This window comes from Lissotriton helveticus, chromosome 1_2 (genome assembly GCF_964261635.1).
Source record: "Lissotriton helveticus chromosome 1_2, aLisHel1.1, whole genome shotgun sequence".
NCBI classification, from domain to species: domain Eukaryota; kingdom Metazoa; phylum Chordata; class Amphibia; order Caudata; family Salamandridae; genus Lissotriton; species Lissotriton helveticus.
The window spans coordinates 72,501,389-72,525,066 of NC_136058.1; the positions used below are offsets into that span (position 1 = coordinate 72,501,389).

The 23,678-nt window shown below is 45.4% G+C and overlaps 1 protein-coding gene across 1 annotated transcript in view; it reads left to right on the forward strand.

Moving 5' to 3' along the window:
- The window catches only part of RPE65 (retinoid isomerohydrolase RPE65), a 148,786-nt gene that overhangs the window by 69,512 nt on the left and 55,596 nt on the right, over positions 1-23,678 (forward strand). Inside the window, exons 6-8 of the mRNA XM_078673423.1 lie at positions 9,185-9,266; positions 14,993-15,125; positions 15,235-15,374. Of these exons, the coding sequence (XP_078529549.1) occupies positions 9,185-9,266; positions 14,993-15,125; positions 15,235-15,374 (355 nt within the window). The remainder of the gene's footprint in view (positions 1-9,184; positions 9,267-14,992; positions 15,126-15,234; positions 15,375-23,678) is intronic.

The window sequence follows — 23,678 nt, forward strand, 5'->3', positions numbered from 1 at the left end:
GGCCGACTCCCACCAAATTCCTGTACCAGTCCCTGGCTCCCTTCGCCTTCCACAGTGGCCACCTGTGTATTGCGTCTAGAGCCGGGGAGACAAACACATTCCTCTGATAAGGGCCAGTCTTGACCGGTTCCTTACTAGCGAATAACAGGCTAAACTCTAAACATTACCTTTACCCTGCAAGCGCCTCGGACAGTCGAGGCAGAATCACAAAATGGCTTCTCTCTAGCTTTCGGCCCTATAGGCCCACGGAAATGATAAAAGGCACTAAACCCTGTCAAAACACATAGGTAAGCCCTACAAATGAACGCAAATGCAACTAGGACTGAGATGGTAGTGGATTATAGTCACCACCAGTCTAAAAATAGAATAAAATTACCCTGTCGCTACAGGCGTTCTCATCAGACAGATGCTGGAACTGCATGGGTCATCAAGGTAGGATAGGAGAGTGGGACAAAAGACAACCGCCCCTCCCTCCGACCACGGCGGAGAGGCGTTCTCATCAGACAGATGCTGGAGCTGCATGGGTCATCAAGGTAGGATAGGAGAGTGCGACAGAAGACAACCGCCCCTCCCTCCTACCACGGCGGAGAGGCATTCTCACCAGACAGATGCTGGAGCTGCATGGGTCATCAAGGTAGGATAGGAGAGTGGGACAGAAGACAACCACCCCTCCCTCCTACCATGGCGGAGAGGCGTTCTCATCAGACAGATGCTGGAGCTGCATGGGTCATCAAGGTAGGCTAGGAGAGTGGGATAGAAGACAACTGCCCCTCCCTCCTACCACGGCGGAGAGGCGTTCTCACCAGACAGAGGCTGGATCTGCATGGGTCATTGAGGTAGAATAGGAGAGTGTGACAGAAGACAGCCGCCACCATGGTTGAGAGGCATTCTCACCAGACAAAGGCAGAGAAGACTAGTTTACAAGTAGAGAGTACACGGGCGGAGTGGTGCACTAAAGGATGGGATACAGGAGCAGGAAGCATAGGTGAGGTCTGAGGAAATGTATTAACATCAGCCCAGTGCTTAATTTGCACAAGAATTAGTGCAGAGTCCAGGGATTTGTGCATAAGGCCCCTGCCGGAGGTAGCGAAATTCAGGGTGCAAAACACTAAGACTGCATTGTCACCACATTAATTCACCATCTGACTCACTCTACCTGTTTATCTCTTTCAGGGTCTTGTTCATCCCTGATTTTCCCTTTTGTCACTGTTTTTCCTTCTTTTTTTGTATTTTTTTGTTTTGTTTTTTTTTAGTTTTTTTTTTAGAGAAAATAGTTGACAGTCCGCAAAAACGAGGGCTGGAGGGTACTGCTACCAACCATGGCTCAGATAAAGTATTGCATCACCCCGTCCTGTTGAAACTCAATTGACTCCAGTTTCCATCCCACACTATTTTGGTAACCAGCTCCATCATTTACAAAGCCTACACCACCAGCGACTCCGCCTATTTTGCACACAAGGTCACTATCTCTGGTGGTGCTCAGGATACCTGCAGCCACCGCACAATCAGCCTGCATGTTAAAAATTGTAAGGAAGGAGAAAAAAACACAAGACAGGCTTTTTCCATCTAAGCACACACAATCTGGAAAAACATCCCTGTATCTATCAGTCCCACCCCAACACTGCTTCAATTTAGGAAAGACTTTAAACACACCTTTTTTAAAGAATACTACATCATAATGCGTTAACAGTCCAGTTCACAAAGTAGCTACCTACCTCTTCTGTCACTGATTGACTTTATGCTTGTCTTTGACCCAGTACTGTGCTTTGCTGCCTTTTGTCTAGGTGTTTGCTATAAAAATGCAACATACTTATGTACATGGAGAATTGTAGCCGTTAATAACATTAATACACCTTATACAGACCCACAATATCCTAAAATGGTGGAAAATATCTCACTTGCTAGACAAACTTCTTAAATTTCATCAGTGCAATTTAAGGAGCCTTGGCCTAAACAAATATTATATATGATTTAGTTGTAGTGAAAGAAGTACACTTACAAGTACCATAATATGTTAGTAATCCTTCCATTGCAGATCCCGGTGATGTGTGACAAAGGGGACAAGGGGATGCTGACATCCTCACCAGAGCAAACATTACATTTCGAGGACACATCTATCTCACCTTGGGGCCTCCCCAATTCGTCCAAGCCTCAAACGTCCATCTCACCTAGAGCCCCAGAGTTTTTCCTTGAATCCCCAAACTGTAAGGCTCCTTTTCACTTTCGGGGAACAAAGGTTGAAGACTCCTCCATCTCACTCCACCTGCAGGGCTGCTTCCTATCATCTCAGTGCTCCTCCTCTGCCCAACTACAAGTCATCTCTGCCCCAGCTACAGAGCTCCTCAGTCTCAACCTCTGGGTTCCTCCAGTCTCATGGATCTTTTTCACATCCCCGCCCTCCCCCTCCAGGACTCCTGTATCATATCCCCTACAGTGACGGCTTCACTGTTTTTTACCCAGACAAGAGGCTTCTTGTAGGAGACTGGGTTACTGGTTGAGGGGTATGAAACCCTACTCAAGCAGCACCCACAATCCTTGTCAGGGTGAAACACATGCAAACCTCAAATTAACCTGTGCTTAATCCTCTGGTTGATTGGCACAAAAGTAGTCAGGTTTAACTTCAAGGCAATGTGTGAAGTATTTATGTAGCACAAAAACAATAATAAAGTGAAAACCCATATCAATTTAGAAAAATAGAGTAACATTTAATAAATTATTTGGACTAAAACAGCTCTAATCCAATCAGTAGGACCAAAGATGTGCCAATTCAAAGATGTGAGGACAGTATAGTGCCTAAAAGTACAGAGCGGCAATCATGGTTATCTAATCGCGCGAGACCGGGTGAAAGTCACAAGTGCAAGCCTGCCATGATGGGTTGGGGCCTGATACAGGGACCAGGTTAGTCCCTCCCGAAAAAGTTACCTTCTAGAGTCTGGCGCAAAAAGTTCCATTTGCAATGGAGGATCCCGCAGTGAGCAGGAAGAGGGTCGTGGATGGTCAGCGCTGTAGCGCAAAGAGCAGGCAAGGCGTCACGGATGGTTGCCACTGTAGCACAAAGATCGTGTTAGGTATCGCTGACACTCGTTGCTGGAGATTCGTGGTAGTGGTCATCATAAGCTGCTGATGCTGTAGCACGAAGTGCAGATTTCATGTTGCCAGTTGTCACTTGGGGATGTTGCTGTTGTGCAAAGAGTCGGGTTCAATAGCGCTTCTCATTGGCAGTAGGTGGCAAGATCTTGGCACGAACTGGCCCATTTGTGAAGAGCTCGAAACTTCAGGATTTCTCCTTTTCTTTGAGAGCGAACTCAACTGATACCACACCAAGGGTCCAGGAGGTGAGGGGCACCTCTTGCGGATCAGGAAGTCACTCGAGCAGAGGCCAGCAAGGCTCAGGCAGGTTCAGTTGCCGGTCCAGGCAGCAGATGAGCTGGGCAGATGCAGGGAGGTGTCTGGGGCTTATGTTGTGTAGTTCAGTACAGGAGGTCAGTCAGCTGATCCTTTGAGACACTTCTGCCAGGGACAAAGGATGCAGGCCCAGTCATCCTTCCCAGCAGGCAGGGCAAGCCTCAAGCAGCAGGGCATTCTTCTTCTGTAGTATCCACAGGTCCAGGAGTATCCCAGTGAGTTGGGTCTGAGGGTCCAGTGCCAGCTTTGAAGTAGGAGAAACTTTTAAACGGTTCCACTCCACAGGTGCTTGGAATTTTCTGCCTGCCTGACGCCAACTTGACTGGGGGCAGAATAGACTGTTGTGTAACCCCTTGTGAGTGTGCTAATGCAGAGTCTTTGTGATATGCAAGTGTGGTAGGTGACAGCTCCTTCCCCCATCAAGTAAGAGATGACCCATCCTGCCAACACCTATTACCTCTTTGTCTCACTGCCTGGAAGCAATACACAAATACCAGCTACACCTAGTCATGTGACCCAGGATACAGGCTATTAGCATCAAATGGTTGGGACAATAAACTGCCAACTTTCTAAAAGTGGCATTTTCTATATTTTGATTTTAAACCAACTTTACTATTAATTAGGGTTTTACGTTGCAATTCTTTAGACACCAAACTTGACCTTCCTACCTGCTTCCAAGTGAAAGTTATCTCTCATTAAATGTAATCCAGTCACTCAATGTTATCCAATGGGAGAGGTAGGCCTTGCAGTAGTGAAAAATTAATTTAAGAGGGTACATAACAAATTTACCAGGACATGTCAAACTTAAAAGTACATATCCAACCTTTTAAACAGACTGCTCCCTGTACTCACAGCTGTTTATAGCCTACCCTATGGGTGCCTTCTATGTATTAAAAAGGAAGGTTTAGGCCTGGCAAACAGTTTATTTTGCCAGGCTGAATGACAGTTTACAACTGCATGCACAGGCTGTCATGACAGGCCTGAGACATGTTCAAGGGCTACTTAGGTGGGTGGCACACTAGGTACAGTTGGTACACTAGTAGCATTTAGTTTGAAGGCCCACTTTACTAGGGACTTACAAGTAAATGATATGTGCCAGTTGGGTATAAGCTAATTTTGCCATGTTCAAAGGAGAGAGCACAAGCACTTTAGCACTGGTGAGCAGTGGTAAAGTGTGCAAAGTCCTAAAAGGCCAGGTAAAGTGCACAGAGTCCCAAAAGCCTATAAAAATGGGTTCAGTCCAACACTGCCATTTTACAGCAGTCCCAGTGCTCCTCACCCCAAACTCCTAAATCCAGGACTCCGTTGACAAGAGGGCTCTATCTCATAGTTTTAGTCACCATAAGCACTATAAGCACTACTTATAGATAGTGGAAGTAAAAAGTATAGCCTTGTGCCAGGATCGAGGTGAATGACTCTTCCTTCTGGGCTGAACTAGATGAAATTTGTGTGGAGCTTGGCAGAGTCAACACAAAGTTGCACAAAGTTGCAACATAAACAAGGAAATACTACATCAAGTTGTGACTATTGTATTTTTCAGTGGACATCCCTTACCTATTGTATTGTATTGTTTTGTTTATGTGTATGAATACATGTCTTGCGTTTTATCACTGTACAGCACTTTGTCACCAGTCACGACCATTCACTAAATGTACATACAATTTTTATGTCCCCGTAGTTTGGACAGCAACGTATCATTTGTTGATTCATTCTTTACAAAGGTTTCTACTAAATATTGACCTTCTGAACTATATATTGCTGTGTGTTTCTTTTTATATCCTCTCAAGGGATATGTTGATTGAAATGTATTAAGTACAGTGTTTCAAATAGATTGTTGTCCCCGACAGAACCATTATTATTGTTCAGAGGTACAGTGAGCAGCAGCACACCACCATCCCCAGATGTATGCAGCTCTGTAGGGGAGACAACAGCACACATTATTCAAACAGCACTGACGACACTCTTAAAGTATTGATTTTCCTCTACCGGCATCCGAGCAGCACTTACATGGATCGTGCTCTTCCTCTCCCTCGTTTCATCTCCCTTCACTTCTTTGGGGTTTTCACACCTGAGGCGCATGCTCCTATACTCTGGGAGAGTTTTCACCCTTATTTAGTTCTAGTCTGTTGAAGTTGTCATTTTCTAACAATGATAGTATGTGCCTTGAACCTTTCCAGATATGTCTACCAAGATTGACATTTTTTTTTGCAGTCATTTTATTTTTATTTCAATCGAAATCATATAGTGATTTGAGCGAACATCCTTTGTCGGGTGTTGCAGCATATCTATCATTTATTTACTGTGCCTTTGCTTAAAAGTGCTACGATGTCTCTTGGAAGGACACCTTTCCCAACTTGGGAATACTTTAGCTCCCCCCTCTAGCTTTAGGGTGACCAACTGTCCGTAAATTTCACGGACAGTCCGTAATTTCGGCCGTCTGTCCGTTGTCCGTGAAGGATTCTTTAACGGACGCCATTTGTCCGTAATTTTAACTGGTCACACAGCTGGCCGCCACCTCCCTTCTTGACTCTAATGCTGCTGAGGTCGGGTGTAATAGACTCCAATGGTGTATGAAAGCTCAGATACCCAGCAGCACTGGAGAGGCACAGCGGGATGGCAACCCTCACACCTTCAGCCCTTGATGAGCTGTTAAGAGGTGCTTGAAGGTGACTGAGAGGGGGGGGCGGCAGGTTCAAGAGCAGGGGCATCTATTCAGATGCAAACAGCCCTGATGCATCTTGTATCTGCAATTGGTGTGAGACATTCCCCCTTTCTGCCAAGGGCCCCAAACATCCTAGAACCGGCTGAGGCAGCACATGGTTCTCTTCACAGAGCTTAATTAGTCACTTAATTGTAAACAAACCTCGATTATTCAAACATGCAGTCTATATTGTAATGAAATAAAGAAATGGCACAATCGCACCCACACTGATTAACAAAGTATGGAGGACAATTAGTTAAATCAGTTCTCTTGGAGTATCTCCTTTTAGTACTGTACATCAGCGTGGGGGGGGGGAGTGAGGGGGGCAAAATTAACATTTTGGAAACGCAGCCTGTCTTCTCATTGTCTTGTCCAGGAGGGGGTGAGGAGCCCTCTCCCACCCTGGAAGAGACCAAGATGATACTAGAATACTGCATGCCCACCCCTGTGCCCACCCTGGTGGATGCTGTTCCCCCCCATGTGGTGGCTCCTGCCCGCCCCCCCCGCCGGTGATGGCTCCTGCCCCCCCCGCCGGTGATGGCTCCTGCCCCCCCCGCCGGTGATGGCTCCTGTCCCCCCCCTGTGATGGATCCTGTCTCTGCCCTGGGTGGCTCCTGTCCGAGTCCTGGGATGGCTTCTGCAGCGAGGGTGAAGTTCTTGATGGGTGGGCGAGTGAGTAAGTGAGGGGATGGCTTGATGAATTAGTGAAAGGGTGAATGAATGAATGAAAGATTGAATAGATGGATAATGGGAGAGGATGGATGGATTGATGAGTGAGTGGAAGGATGGAAGAGAGAAAAGGGAAGTAATTGGATGTATGGGTGGAAGGGTAGCTGGATGGGTAAAAGGGTGGATGGATGAGTGAAAGGATGGATGGATGAGTGAAAGGATGGATGAATGAAAGGATGGATGAGTGAAAAGGTGGATGATGAGTGGGTGGATGGATGAGTGAAATGATGGATGGATTGATGAATTGATAAGTGCAAGGGCGAATGGATGGACGGATGAGTGAAAGGGTGGATGTAAGGATGGATGAGTGAGTGAAAGGGAAGTTAGATGGACAACATGATGAAAAGATGAGTGAAGGAGTGAAAGGATAAATGGATAAGAGAAAGGAAGGATGAGTGATAGGGTCAATGGATGGATTCATGAGCGGATGAGCAGACGGATGAATGGGTGGGTGGGTGGATGGATGAAAGGAAGGATTGCTCAGTGAAAGAGTCGATGGAGAGAGAAAGGGAGGATGATGGATGACTGAAAGGGTGGATGGGTGGAAGAATGAGTGACTGGGTGGATGGATGAGTAAGTCAAAGGATGGCTGGATGGGTGAAAGGGTAAATGGCTGGATGGATAAGTGAATGGATGGATAGGTAGAAGAGTGGATGGATGAGGGTACAGATGGATAGGGTGAAAGGGTGGATGGATGGATAATGGTTGGATGAGTGAAAGGATGGATGAAGGGATGGATGAGTGAAATGATAGATGGAAGGATACATGATGGATAGGTTTGCAAATGGCTGAATATGTCTAGATATGGCTGGGCTTACTTATATACTATTGCGCGACCTCTGATGTGTCTGTAAAACGTATCCAATTGTCCTGAAGTTTTGTCCTGAATTTTGACCTCCTGTCCTGAATTTGTGTCCTGAATTTTGACCCTTTGTCCTGAATTTTTACACTCACCGTCCTGAATTTGCACCAATGCCAGTTGATCACCCTACTTGGCACGCCACGTGATTTGCAGGTGTTGCTCAAGTGGGACAGTAGCACCACCATTGAAAACACCCAATGTTATGACGTGTGTTGCACTCAGTTGTACATGAACGCCGAATACCTGAAATGCCAGTTGTTTCAGAGCTGACACAGTGGTGTAACAAAACGTTAGGGGGCCCCTGCAAAGTACAGGGAGGGCAACCCTCCGGACTCACTTAGACCCGAAGATATCGGGTATAAGAGCGATCATGAGCACCAGTTTCATTACACAGTCATTGTTGTTAGACACGGGGAGATTAAGTGATTTACCCAGGATTACAGGTTAGTGAGCGACGTTGCCGAGACTCGAACCGGTTCCCCAGCTTCGAGTTCAACCACTCTAGCCGTAAGGCTACATCCTTTCCCTGCTGACATTAAGCCGCCCTGTATCTCTCCTTTGTGTGCTAATTCGAAATTGTTTTCCTTGGGTTTTGCCCCGTGGTAATTATACTTAGGAACAAAAGCTTTCTTTAGATTGGGGACTAATGCTCTCTCGTTAATTGCCCTCATGAATGGCATTCTTGGGAATGTTGGCAACTCACTTTGTCGGAGAGAGGTCTGTTCTCAGGAAAGCTTCTTTTATGGAATCCGATTCCCCCACATAAACCTTCATTGTGTAACCAGCAGAATAAGTGGGTTCCCTTTATTGTTCTCCAAAACTGCCTTTTTTATGAGGGCGGATACTTGGTGCCATGCGACAACAAATATGTGCTTACATGTAATAAGACATGTGCTGAAGACAAGGCGTTTTGAGTGTATAGTTTCAAAGCCAAACTTGAATGTATTTGTATTTGTATTGGTGTCGGTGGTTGAACTTTGTGTAGAAATAATTAAAACGAAAAGAGAAAAAAAAGTAAAGACGTAAATGAAACACAGAATGCAATCATTCTTTTTCAAGTCACCAGTCATGATATTAAGCACTCAGAAAGTGGGGCGATGACTCCCACCACGTGATCCACAGTGGGGTTGGCAGAAATGACGTCTGTTACGCAGAATGTGTTTGGCATATGACCGCGATAATGTACCTTGCCTACTAAAAAGTCTAATGAGATACAGGCAGGAGTTGGGTGAGTTTTACAATCCTTGCAAGAGGCATTTGTTTGCTCACACCCCTCTGCTGTGGGCGAAATAAGGCGACCAAGAAATGAAATAATGTGAAATTAATTTGATGCAAAACACACACACGTTGCAGTATTTTACGTACGTAATGAAAATCCAACGCAGGCCTAGTGTTGGTGCAAATGTTGCATTTGGTCTCTGTTCGAACACCTTGCATTTCTGGTGGGATAGTATATGCTGATGTCTCCCTGTTATTGTGCTTCACAGACAAAGAAGATCCTATTAACAAAGCGAAAGTCGTTGTGCAGTTCCCGTGCAGTGAAAGGTTTAAGCCATCCTATGTCCACAGGTATGACTTATTAATCATGCTGTTTCACATTATGGCAGCAACTATATTTCTTTTTTCAAGTGAAATGTGCTTATTTCAAAATTGGCATTTTAGTAAGATCTGTAAAATCAATACAGTCCCTTTACGCGTACACATTGCAAGAGCACCATACCATATCTATTAGCACCCACCTAGTATACGCACTTATGTACATAAAACATACAACAACCAACTGGCACCTAACATAGTAGAATCTAACAATATTTCAATTGGACTGTCCACTGATTAGCATTTCCCTTAAATGTATCAGTCTGGTCTTAATTATTTTCTGGTTACACAAATTGTATTGGCAGCAGAATGATGACTTTTTAGTTGAATACAATATTTTAGCTGTGAAAGCCCCAAAATCTCCTAATATCCGAGGTACCACACAAAATGTATCAGGGCCGGAATTCTCCCTCTATAAGCAGCTATTGTAAGGTTTGCATGGGGAAATAGGCCTCTGATAAAGAACCTTACAGCACACCCTTAGGTCTCAGCAATACTATTGTTTCCAATTCATACCATTGTTTAGAGTGGGATTTGGGCCAATCCTTGGCTGCATGACTTTGTTGTATTTCTCAATTGCCTTCTCTGGTTTCACTTGGATCTCACAGTGTCCTTATTGGATGAATGTTATCCTCTCACTGCATGGTAAATGTGTTTCCGTGCTCACATTTTTGCTTTATGACCCCTCCCCCACGCTCTTGTTTTGCTTTGCTCCCCTCTCTCCAACGCTTACCACCCGCTCCTCATTCCTCTTCCTGCGTTCATTTGTTTTGTTATGAGGCCTGGGTGCTGCCAGGCCACTCCTTCACCTTTTCTCTCCCTCACACTCTTTTTGGTCATCTGCCGCGCCCCGGTGCTCGCCACCCTGCGCACCACCCTGCGCACCACCCTGCTCACCACCCTGCTCGTCATCCTGTTCCCCGAGTTAACATTTTTCTTTTTCGAAGGCCTGACAGTAGCAGAGTGTTGCCGGGCTGGTAGCTTCCTTTCTTGCCAAGCTGAGAGAGCTTACCATTTCCCAGAATAAGAAAGGGCTACAGCAATTCATCATTTTGTTGTGGCGTGCATTTTACTCTGCTCCCACGTAGTATTGAGAAAAGGATGGATTAACTTTTAACATTTTTAGGAAAAATTTTTGTCATTTTTTTAATTTGAATAGCTAGGATCCTCACCTTACATGGCAGTTTTGTTTTCTGGTTTTAAAAGGTTTAAAGTCAGGACAAAGAAATAAGGATTCATCTGCTGGAATGTAGACTCCAGTGAAGCATGCCATTTCACAAGGCACTGTACATCCATGAACGGTTGAAATGTCCCCTTTCCGGTTGCGCCAATTAGCCTAAAGGAGATTATATGAGCAAACAACCGAATGTACTGTTGTGCTCTGATTCTAAATCTGATTAACTTGCTCAGCTGAACACAATGCCAGGACTGAGGTAAATAAAGACCCTCAAGAAAACGGTGGTTTTATTTCTTATTATCAAGATAATGCTTGCCACCTGAGTTCAACCATACGTCAGTTATTCAATGCATACGTTGTATAGTTTACAGTCTAGCGTGCCGTTATTTTGCTGCTTCTTTTCTTGGCTTATATAATGTAACACTGCTTTAGGTGGGGCACTCAGTCATTTCAAATACACACAGGGAGAAAAACCGAGGGATCTTGGAAATTGTATTGTTATAATGTTATTGTATTGTATTTTGCATTTTGATATTGCTTTACTTCCTCTTACAAAGGTAATAACTGACTCCAATTGCTCCAGGCACAAATGAGAAAAAGGGGCTATCTATAGTGTCATCAATAAGCAGTGGTGTAGCTTGGGGAGGGCGGGTGTTTCCCCTCTTACCTGTGGCCATCGCAGGACAGAGAATGCAGGAATCGCCAGCACACCATCCCTCCCCCGCTCTTACCAGCAGGTGCCGGGCGGCAAAAGCATTGACCGCCACAGGCGGCAAAAGGTCTAGCTACGCCACTGTCAATAAGTATTAAGACTTGGCAAAACAATGTCTTACGCATAAATGGAATATGAAAGAAGAGCGAGAAACCGCTTTAGAGACAGCTTATGCTAACTGCCGTAACTTCAGGTCAGCTGTATCGGACTTAGCAGAAACTAAGTCTTTCTTGCTCTTCTGAATTTAATGTGGGTTTCGGTGATTGGAGCACTCGGACAAGCAAAGAGCTACACCACATACTTTAAAAACAAGCATTGGAGTAGCCAATAGGTCTCGCCTTTCGGACCTTATACGTGTTTAGCCATGCAGCACATTACCTCGTCCAGTGAAACAATAAAAACAATGTTCAGACAATAGAGGGGGGGGGAGGGAGAGGGCAGTAGTTGAATGAGCATGTAGCTTACTCCTATACTCTGAAGATAACCACTCTGTTACTGGATGTACACTGCTTACAAATGCTATGGTCCCTGAGCCATGTGAATAGCCTGTGAGCTCCTCCCTCCCATTCTGCCCGAATGGCCCATCAAGTCCAACCTAAGCTTCTACTGTGTGTGGCTGTCTAGAGGGAATACACAAAGCCCAGCGGGCATCTACCCCAGAAAAGTGATCAGAGACAGGTAGCAAGCACCAAATGGCTAAAGTAAGATCTAAATGCAAACTTCGTAAAGTGTCATTTTCAGAATAGTAATTTAAAATCTGACTTCTACCCTTCTAAAATGTAAGAAGGCAACTTCAATGTTGTCCTTTGGGAGAGATAAGTCTTGCAGTAGAAAATAACAAATTTAAGAGATTTTCACTACCAGGACATGTACATCTAAAAGGTATATGTCCTACTTTTTAAATACATTGCAGCCTGCCACCTGAGCTATCGCGAACCGCCCTAGGGCTGACTTATATGGGTTAAAAAGGAAGGTTTGAGTTTGGCAAGAGGTTTAACTTGCCAGGTCGACATGGCAGTTTAAACTGCACACTCAGGCTCTGCAATGGAGGGCTACTTAAGGGGGTGACAAAAGCTGTGCGGCAGGTCCACTACTAACATTTAAGTTACAAGCTCTGGGCATATGTAGTGCACTTTACTAGGGAATTATAAGTAAATTAAATATACCAATTGGGTGTGAGCCAATATTACCATGTTTAGAGAAAAGAGCACATGCACTTTGGCAGTGGTGAAGTACTCAGAGTCCTAAAGCCAACAGAAACAAGGTCAGGAAAAGTGATGGAGGAAGGTTAAATGTTTAGGGATGACCCTGCCGAGAGGGCCATTTTCCAATATCTGCCAAGTGGGTCTAGGTTGGGTTTAGTGATGAGTAATGGGCATGTATGATGGCACCAGGTAGCAATGCCGCTTGCTTACCCTGTGTGAAACACCCTAGTGTAACCATGAAGGACGCATATGGGCCAGTTGGAGTCCATTCAGTGGGTCTGTTGTAGGTGGGATCATGTCATTTGACGTATCGGAGGACCGCACCTCTCTTGATTTTATCTAGTGAACCATTCATGTTCAATGTTAGGATCTTCAGCTGTGGGCCTATCAGGGTGGCCTAAATATTGCATGGGGTAGTGGGCCAGTGTGGATTATGGAAGAAAACTCGTTACTTCTTTGCTTTTAAACAAATACACAATATAATGTGAGCCAAACTTGTAATCCGAAAAGAAAAGCCTCGGCCCCCCCAACATTCTCCCTCCCTACACTTCCCTCCTGGAAGCATCCAGAATAGATCTAGTAGGTGTGGAGCAGTGCCTTAAGATCAATCATTTGTGCCCTGGTTTGATGCAGAGTGAGGCTCAGGTTCCGCACCATGAACCCGCTGGGCCAGCAAGGGTCCCCTCTCTTCCCGAAGTCTATTGGGTGTTGCACTGCTGGCACTGAGACCACTAAGTGACCCGGACCAACCTCTCCAATAGGAACTTCTTGGTCTCCTGCGCCTGTGTGGATTCATGGTCGGTAGATGCCATTCTGGATCCCTCACACGGGGGCTGTTCCCATCCAGGTGCCTGCAACTCTTGCCCCTGCAACAGGGGCACACTCTTCCAGCCATAGCCCATGCTCAGTCTGGGTAATCGAAGAATATCGTCTGCCCCTGGAACACAGCCTGCAATTTGGCTGGGAAGAGGAGCAGGTATTTTAAGCCTATGGCCAGTAGTTTCTGTTTTACTTAATGAAATGTTTTTCGTTGCGCTTGGACTGTCCTGGTGTAATCTGGAAAGATGATGATTTTCAAGGACCCATAGAAGGTGCCACCTTTGATTCTAGCCTTGCTGAGGATTACATTTCTTGCCCGGTAATTGAGAAATTGAGCGATAACTGTCTTTGGTGGCGTGCCGGGGGGGGGGGGGGGGCCGCCAGGCATGCACACGGTGGGCACGTTCTATAATAATGCAAGGAAAGATCTGGTCCTCTGATAGTACTGTGCAGGTTGTAATGGTCCTGTTATTTTTACTAGGAGAAGCATGGTGAGGAGCAGATTTCTGGATGGTATTGTGGTGCAGCATAACATTTTGTACCAACTTTGGTCCTTGTTTGTAGAATGCTGGGCTTAAATGTTCTCTGTGCAATGTCTGACAAAATGTGAACTGATGCATTCTGAAAGCTGTGCAGGCAATATATGGTAATCGGGGAGGCACACCTAGGAGCAACTAGAGTAATCAATCCATGGTGTGAAAATGCAACAACTGCAGCGAAACTCATGCGATAAAGGGAGTCACAGTAAGAAGCGTTAACGGCATCGGAGGTTGAAAAATAAGCATCAAAATAAGCATCTACCACTGAGGCCACATGGGGTTCAATAAATTTAGATTGATCAAAAATAACCTCCAGGTTCTTTATGGTTGGGACAGAGGTGGAGAGTGTGCTTCAGATGTAACAGAAGAGCTGAGGAAAAGTGGATTCCCTAAAACAAAATAATTCCGTGTTAGATGGGCTACATTTTAGTGTGGGAATGTGCATCCTCTCATTGGTTGCAGTCAGAAAGCTCTGCTTTTCTGTATTGTTCAAGGCTTTCATCAGCACTGGTACAGGAGTCAAAGGCAAATTGGAGAGTCAGTGATGCAAGTGGGGTGTAACCAGTTTCATTACCGTACGTGGTTCACAATTTCAAGCCAGGGATTTGGTTGGCATGAATGCACCCGCTAAAGCGTGGAAGGAATCAGGGTCATATTTTCTGGCGAGACACTACTGCACATGATTCAGAATGTGGTCTTGTATATGAGAGCATGCCAGACACTTTGCTTTTAATGGGTCCGAGTAAATATTTACACCTTGTATATTCCCTTATTTTGCTTTGTAGATTTAAGTAGCCCTGGCATTTCAGAATGCTTTCCCTAAGGTATCTTTACCTTTGGTGCCGAAAAAAACATGCAGGCAAAGTCAATATCTCCACACATGCTTTTCCTACTTTCTTTGGGAATCTGGCCCAGCGCTTTCTCAAACTCGCTTGCACGTTTACCTGCAACAATGTAGCTTTCTGTTTGTTTTGCTGCTTTCTCAAAACAATTCTCTAGCAGTGCATAATTAATATGTGTTTTGAGAGCATATTTGCTGATGCACTCAAGTCCCTAATGGTCGAAGTGTGTTGTGTCTGTCTGCCTTTATCACATATGCATTAAGGTATGCCAGAATTAGGAAAGTTAGAAAGCAGTATTTATTATTTTTTAAGATTATTCATGGCTTATTACATTAAACAGTTTAGTTGATAGAGCAATATATGAACAATTTAGGGGAAAACACTGAATCTTTTTTTGTTTAACAGTTTTGGTCTAACTCCGAACTACATTGTCTTTGTGGAGCAACCCGTGAAAATCAACTTGTTTAAGTTCCTTTCCTCCTGGAGTATTTGGGGAGCCAACTACATGGACTGCTTCGAATCTCATGAAACAATGGGGGTGAGAAGATGTTCCTGATATATTGCACTAAACTACCTTTTACTATATTGTATATGTTTTAGACCTAGAATAATGTTCTAAAGCCTGTCGAACTTGGCCTATGTTTAAGGTGTGGATGCATGTAGCTGAAAAACTGACGGGGGAATACCTCAACAACAAATACAGGACATCAGCCTTTAACCTCTTCCATCACATCAATACATATGAAGACCATGGATTCCTCATTGTGGATCTCTGCTGCTGGAAAGGGTAATACTATAGGAAATTAATTACTAAATGCTACGTCTGGTTTTACAACTTAAGCAAAGTTTAAGCTAATATATTATGCTTCATTTAAACTCATTCAAAGATACATTTTTTAGGACCAGTGGCACAAGATGTAAGCAAAAAATATCAGGCACATGCATCAATGTTTTTTGCGAGCGCAAATGGTGTGATTCGTAAAAATCGTCCGTTTGCGCCCAAAAAAAGGCCTTTTGCGATGGATCAAACTAGGCACTCGCAATTTAAGAAATCGCAATTTATTGCAATTTCTTAAATTGCGATTGCATTTCAGGAAATTTCAATGTGCGATTCTTTAAATGCAATGCATGTACCCCTTATAAATAGCGAATTCGCTATTTGGGGCCGCAAAATATGGAGAAATTACTCTGGTCTGTATTTTGCAAAAACCTTGAGAAGGTTTCAGGTTACACATACATGTCCTTGGGGCATGTGTGTGCGCAACATGGGTGCACATCACAATTTCAGGGGTGCAACAGGGTGTATTTTTGAAACCTTTGCACCCTTGAAATTGCATGCACAATCTGTGAGTACCTATTGGTACTTGCAAATTGAGCATGCAATGTCCCATTCATCCCAATGGGCCAGTAGGCCCACAGGAATGAATGAGAAGCCATTCCTTAATTGCGACTCGCAATTTGCGACTCACAATTTGTGACTCGCAATTAAGGAATGTTTAGAAATCGCTATTTTAATAGCGATTTCGAAATGCATGGGCTTTTGAGAGTCGCAATTAGGGACTCGCAAAAGCCTACTTTGAAGCATGTGCCCCATGGTGAGTAAGCTGTCGTCATAGCACAGACTCACGCAGTTCACTTATCAGAACACATTGAAATTAAATTGGTCTCTGAGTTTTTTGTGCTGAAGGCGAAATCAAGTATGCAACTTTTAGCCAGAACAACTAGCCCATTGTGATGAGGACAGGTGCTGGCCATGTATCATGATGTCTTTGAAATTAAATATCAAAATGGTAACTCACAACTAAACCAGAGAAAAGGTTGTGTTTGACAGTGAAACTGAAAATGTTCCCGTTTTAATTTTTGTTGTGTTTCTTGATTATAGTTATACGTTTTAAGATAAATGCATGTGAAACTTATCACAGTACTCAATCTTCAATATTGAAAACCTCTTATTATGATGAACAATACTTCTTTACATTAGCTATTTAGAACAGACTAAAACATTCCTATTTAAATTCTATCGCAAAAAATAACCCATTCAGGTATTACCTTTTGGTTTGATTAAGAATAAAATGTAAATACAGCATGAAATAATACAGGAAAGTGAAAAGAAGGGGAGGAAATAATTTAAAAAAGAAATAAGAAAAAGGGTAAATGAGGGTTGAGGGTAAAACTCGGACTGACTAAATTCTCCTTTCATGTGTGTAGATGCCAAAATATATTATTCTTTCAATTCAGAACATATAAATAATATGATTAAGAAGGGGAAAAGAAAAAATCCATGTCAATAAGGAGATAGTAGTGATTTAATAGACTCTTTTATTTATTTATTTAATTATTTCAAAGGTTTTATATAGCTCTGGCTAGACCCGGACGTATCAGAGCGCTTTACATGAGTATTCAGACCATAATTGCAGGTTACATTGTTACAAAGGTTACATAGTTATAAGAGCTTGGCAACCTAGTGACAAGTAAGGTTGAGACAAACAAAAAGGCCATATACGCAAGGGAAAAAGCAGGCAAGGGGAGAGATTCAGGGCAGGAGGGGGTAAGAGCAGGGGAAGAAGATCGAGAATGGAGGAGGGAAGAGGAGGGGAGGGTGAGAGAGACAGCTTGGAAAAAGGAAGGGGGTGACTGGGACACAAACAGGTAGACGAGTCAGAGCTGAGTCCAAAGTCCAGTAAGCTGTGATCCCGGGGGAAGTGGTATCACTTCCCTATCTCTGTTGTGGGAGGCTCCCTTTACGCAGTGGACTCTCTCGGAGGGGTCTCTGAGACTCCAAGGCCTACATACTGGATCCTTCCTCAAAAAGGGGAGAGGGAGTGCTTTGGCAAGGGGTGCCATACCATACCTCAACTGTGAGTGGCTCCCTAGGAGCTGTGGACTCTCTCAGCGGGTTCGCTGAGACTCCAGAGTATAAATATTGGATCTTTCCCCAACAAGGGGAGAAGGAGTGCTTAGTCAAAGGGCACAAAAAGACAGGGGGCTAGGCGGTGTAGTGGTCAAGGGGCAAGATTTAGGTGAGAGGGGATAGGAGCAAAGGAAGTAAGTCAAAGAAAGAAAGAGTGCAAAATGGGAACAGATAGCTAGATAGGAGACAAGGAAAAAGCAGAGTTACAGAAATATGATGAGGCCCATGGGAATCAATGAGGAGATATTCATTAATTGTGAATCGCAATTTGCAATTCGCAAGTAAGGAATATGTAAGATTAACAAAATTATTTGAAAATCCTACATACATAGCGTTTTGCAATTTTCAAATAGCGATTCTCAAAAAAACGCAATTTGACAATCGTAAAATCTGAGTTTGATACATACGGCCCTTAGTTACTATTCGATTGATTACTAGATAATAAGTCAGTAAAAGGAACCCAAAACACAAGTATTTTGAAAGCATCAACGTAAACAAAACTGTATCGAGATGAGGATTCAGACCTTTGCCATTTGACCATTATTAGCATTCCCATTGCTGGATGTATCCTCAGCATAAAACAGCTATGAAAAATGTGTGTATTACATGCCTGATGTAAGTATTTGCTCATGTTCGATTAATCAGAATTATTACATGTCTGGAACTATGAGGTGCAATTACACATAAAAACAAAAAACACAACAGACGAATATTAATTAAACTTTTTGAAAGAATACAATCAATAATATGTCTTGGTTGGGGCACAACGCCCTATAAAAGTTACAATTGATTATAACAAAGATAAAGGTGTGACTGCTCTCACCCCGTGCTGCTCCAACACTGAGGGTTGCCCTCTGAGCTCACTCTTCCAGGGTGTTCGAAGCCCTCCTCCACCCACGGGCTCCTGCCTGTGCCTCATCCCTGGTGGTCCAGTTGGAGAGCACTCTGCTCTTCTCCTATTCTGCCTCTCTTTCTCCTCTTTCTATTTTAATCTTCCTTCTCTTTCTGTTTCGGTTTCCTCTTTTTCCTGAGCCATTTTTTCCCCAGCCGCTGCTGCCCCCGCGGCCCTTCCCCCCTCCATTGTGTCCTTCCCGCCTCCCAGTTGACCCGCCCTCTGAAATTCCTACTTATAGCGGCCCGCTGCTGGCACGCCAAAGGCAAGCCCATCTGCGCCCGTCCGCAACCAGTGCCAGGGACCCTGGTACTCCAACCTACCTCCAGTACAACCCCAGCACCCTCCACGCTCTCAACCACGGAGGCAGCAACAACTGCCAGCTTTCAATGCCAAGCAACAACCGAGGACCTCTCTCCTGTCTACACTGTTGCTGCACCTTCACACACCTCTGAACCCCAGCAGCAGCAGCCTGCCTTCTGGACTTCCGCTCACAAACTACGCAACTGCATCCTCCACAATGTGCTCTCCATACACAAGCAAGCAATAGAAATCTGGGACCTCTTCAACACATACGCACCCAACTTCGCCTTCCTCACAGAAACCTGGACCAACGCCAACTCCGTGCCCGACATCGCACCGCCATTCCTGACAGATACAAGATTCTGTGAAAGGACCGCCCCATCCGCCCAGGATGAGGCATTGCCATCATCCACAAAGGCACCCTCTGCATGACGACCATCGGCCTGGACAACCCTCATGGAACACCTCCGCTTCCAAATCCAGACCAATCCTCAAATGACTCTCCATGGAACCCTCGTCTACAGGCCGCCCATCCTCTGCGTTCCTTTCACCGACACCATCACCGACCTCATCGCACCCCTCGCTTTCGCTTCCACAGAGACTCAGAGACCTAAACTTTCACCTGGACAACCACGACAACCCTAACACCACCTCCCTCCTACAGAACCTCACCAACATAGGACTGAAGAAACTAGGCACCGCCCCACGCACACAGCAGGACACACACTCGACCCCATCTTCATTTGCGAGAACAGCATCTCCTGCAGCCACACCACGGAACTCCTCTAGACAGGCCACCACTGCATCCACTTCCTCTTCCAAAAATCCCACTGTATACAAGCACCCTACCACCTCCCCCGTAGAAGCTGGAACAAAGTCACCGGACACCAGCTTACCTCCTCTTACATCAGAACCCCACCACTGACTATGCCAGACGCCACAGCACGCAACCTCCACCGCTGGATCATGTACTGTGCCGACACACTCGCCCTCCTCAAGAAAGCCACAGGACGACACATCAAGAAAGAAAGTTAGTTCACCCCTGCGCTCCCAGAGTCCAAACGCTCCTGCCCACAAATCAAAAAGACATGGAGGAACAACAAAACCTCAGACACACACACTGCCTACAGAGCAGCCACCACAGCACACCACCAACTCATCCAATCCACAAAGAAGAAATCCCTCTGTTGGAACTGGGGTCACCAGCTTCCCAAGGGTAGCATGGCACGAGCGGGTAGGCATCCGAAAGCACATGTGTTAAGCGATTATGCAGCACACACTCACACTGAGACAGAAACCTGGGCACGTAATAAATGACTCCACTCCCAAGCTTGTATAAAAACAAGTAATTTGTATTAAGATAAATAGTTAGATAGAGCAGGATCAGGGAAATCATAAATTCATTTAGAATACATGTGTCTTAAAACTTGCAATCAATAACGGATGAATAGATATTAAATAATCAATGAATATTAAATATTGGATCAATAACTATTAGTTAGATAAATAGTAAATATTCACTAAATATCAGATATTAGATAAATACATTTTCAGAAAACCACAGGCCTATCCTTCGCCTTGCTTCTTGACAGCACCTGTAAAAATGCATTAAGGAGACAACCAAATAACATGGCATTTGTTCCTGCAGGTATTTCACCCATGTTTCACTAAACATAAATAGGCAAATAAATAACTGTAGGTTTCAGTAAACATAGCACTGTATAGGAGAAAACATGTCAATAGAATAAACATCCCCTAGTGCAAGTATATCCATTTCCTTAATCAGGAATGACCAATTTATGCATCTCTCCCAGTAGGAGTAGACATTCCCGAGATCAGGGCTACACATTTCCAAAACAGTAACATCTCCTTGTGCAGGAATAAACAGGGCATTAAGTGTGGATCACACATTTCATTATGAGTAAACATCCCTTAGTGCAACATTAAGCATTTTAGCAAACCAGCCTGAGTTTAGTGGACTTGGCTTATGCATATAAAACCTTTTAGTAAATGAAAACATTTCTTTAAAACAAGGAGCACCTCACTCCATAACTGTGGGCATGTGCTCCACCTTTCAACCAACATGAATAAATGTTTCATTAGTCAGCAGACACAGTTCATTATGCAGCTGTTGGCGTTTCCACCTCCCAGGTCAGAATCAACATTCTAATACCTACATTAAGCAGGCATAACCCTTTCAGCACCCAAGAGTAACCCTGTAAATAAGTAGAGGTTAGTACACTGGGGCAGGGGTGTAATAAAACTTCTATAGTTCAGAATAATCCTGGCTTCAAGCAGGAATAACCACTTCAAAACTCTTCCCCAAGCATAGGTAACATCCCCCTAATCAGGAGTAAACATTACAGGAAAATAGGAGTAACCCTTCCCTAATCAGGAATCAACATTACACTAGAAGTCCGGCAGGAATAATAACATTTCCCCAACCATAAATAAACATTTCCTTCCATCTCATTAAGCCCGAAGACATTTCATCAAAAGGGCACAACTTCTCATTAAAGATTGGCAATAATTCATGTAGCAGAAACAACATTTCAGTAAGAAATTATAACCAACCCATTAGGCAGGAAGGAAGAACACTTCCTTAGAGATCAGGAATAAGCATTTCATTACTCTTATAACTTTGGCTATGCCTATAAAACATTTCCTTGTACGCCCTTCCTTCAGAAATTACTCAGCATCAAATTTCCCATCAGACTCCAATAAGCTCTGCATTAGGCTTAAACTGAGCATGGCATACAACTATACCCCAGATAAGGGTTAACTTCATGTTACTGGAGCCCCCACCGTGTCTTTTAGGACCCTAGCCCCGTTCCAATACCTGAAGGGGTTATCTAGGGCCCAACCACAGTCTTATCTCGGGGCAAATGTCCAGACTGGGGTCCTTGTTAGTTCATTAGGGCCCACTGAGTCCACCAACAATTCTCCCCGAGGGTAGGGCGGTACCGGGGCCTCTTTCTCCTCCCTAGGAGGCCCCGCTTCTAAACTAATCCTCCGCCCTCCCCTGGCTTTACCTCTGCTCTTCGGGCCTCCCTCCGGCCCCTTTCGCAGATCTCCTCGTTGGGGAGGCTCTCGCTCTCCTCAGAGCTCTCCGGGATCTCTACCCGGCTTCCGTGCTGCTAGGGGGGGTCCGGCCCCGGCCCCTCCGACATCGGGGTCGGCCCGAGACTCAGCGCGGCAGCAGCCAAAAGCCGGACAAGAAGGTGGGGGCGCGGCTCTAGACGCGGCGCGCCCCCGTCACGTGACAAGGGTGCCGACTCCCTTGCAGCTTCAGGGACCGCCGCGGGGCCTTCCTCAAAATACCGGCGGTCCTCTCCTCACAGCGGGGGCCGCCGGGGAAACTCCTCACTCCACGGCCGGGCTGTGGCGGTGACCACGGCTCTCAGATGTGGCGGCGGCCCTCTCCTGGCACCGAGGGCCGCCCGGGCAATTTCAACACGTCGCTAGGCGCTACAGGTAAGCGCTTGGCAGCGCTCTTAGCGCTCGGTACAGGTCGCGTCTGAGGGGCACTTCTCGACGCTTTGGGGGCGACCCAATGGCAGGCAGAAGGGCACTGAATACTGACAGCGCCTGGGGGCAAAATATAGCGCTCCTCAGGGGCAAGTACCTCACAGCCGGTGAGCGCTTCTCAGGGGCAACAGTTACTACCAGCACCTCAGCGCTCCTCACAGGGTCAGTAGGTCAGCGCTAGGTAGGCAGGGCAGGTAGCACAATCAGCTCAGTGAGCCAGCGCTTAGTAGATATCGCCTAGGCCATCAACAGGTTGCCAGGCTGCAGCGCCTGAGCAGTTTCTTTTAGAAGCGCTACACTAGTAACTCAGTTAGATGGAGGCCATTTCCAGTTTAAACAGGACAGACCACATGTCAGTGGTAGGTTGCCAAAGGGGTCCCAGGTGGCGTCAGGAAGTGCAGGGAGTGACACCGCGCCAATACCTGGGTAGTTCCTCAAAAGTCCTGTGGTGGCTTAGTTTCTTCTTGGCGTGATGTTTCTTGCGCCCTTAGTTTTGTTGCTTGGTTTCTTGTTCCTTAAAGGGGGGAATAAATTGGTGGCTGGTGTTCCAAGTTCTTCTCAGCCAATCCCTTCAAGTGGTCCCTGGGGGTTCCCTGCCGCGGGGTTAGGTCAGTGGGGGGGTTACAGGATACCTCAACACTTGAAAGGCAACTCCTAGGCCCTGTCTCTTCCAGTATCATAAGTCCCTGTCCTGACCCTCACTGCCTATCCTCCTGCGTAGGTTCTTCCCCAGGTCTTCCCCTCAGTTTCTCTCCCCTCCCTTTTCCTATATACTGCCAGTTGACAGTTGGTAGTGGCAGTTGGTGTCACCTCACCTCTTCCAGAAGGTTCCAGAGGCTTCCAGGAGGTTCCACCATTCTACCTGTGGGCAGGCTGGCAGGCTAGTATGGTTACATTGTTTGGAGGGGTTCCAGCCAGGCCCTGGCCACTAGAATGCGCCCACTAAACCACGCTGCAGCAGCAGTGGTCAGTGGCAGCCATGTTAGGGGTATAAGTCACCTGCACCTTAACATCAGTTTCACAGTACACAGGGATTTCCTCACTACACAAGGCCTATACATTGTTGTTACAATAGGGGCATTCTAAATTAAAAGGGTTAAAAAGCGAAAATTTTTGGGGAAAGGGCCAAGTCTCACACCCTCCAAGACAGAATCCTCACTGACGCTCATAATACCAAAGAACTGTTCTCCATCATCAAGGAATTTGCCAAACCCTGCAGTGAAACAACAGACATCCCCCCTCCCAAGACCTCTGCAATAAAGCACCTATTTCACCTCAAGATTAAGATGACCTACGACAACTTCGATAACCAAGACCTCTGCATCGCTCCAGCTCCCACCTAGTGACGCCACCCAACAGACCGTGCTCAATTGGACCCACCCTTGACAGAAGACTCCTTAAAGACCATGAAGAGCATCCATTCCAGAGCACCTTGAGACCCCTACCCAACCCACATC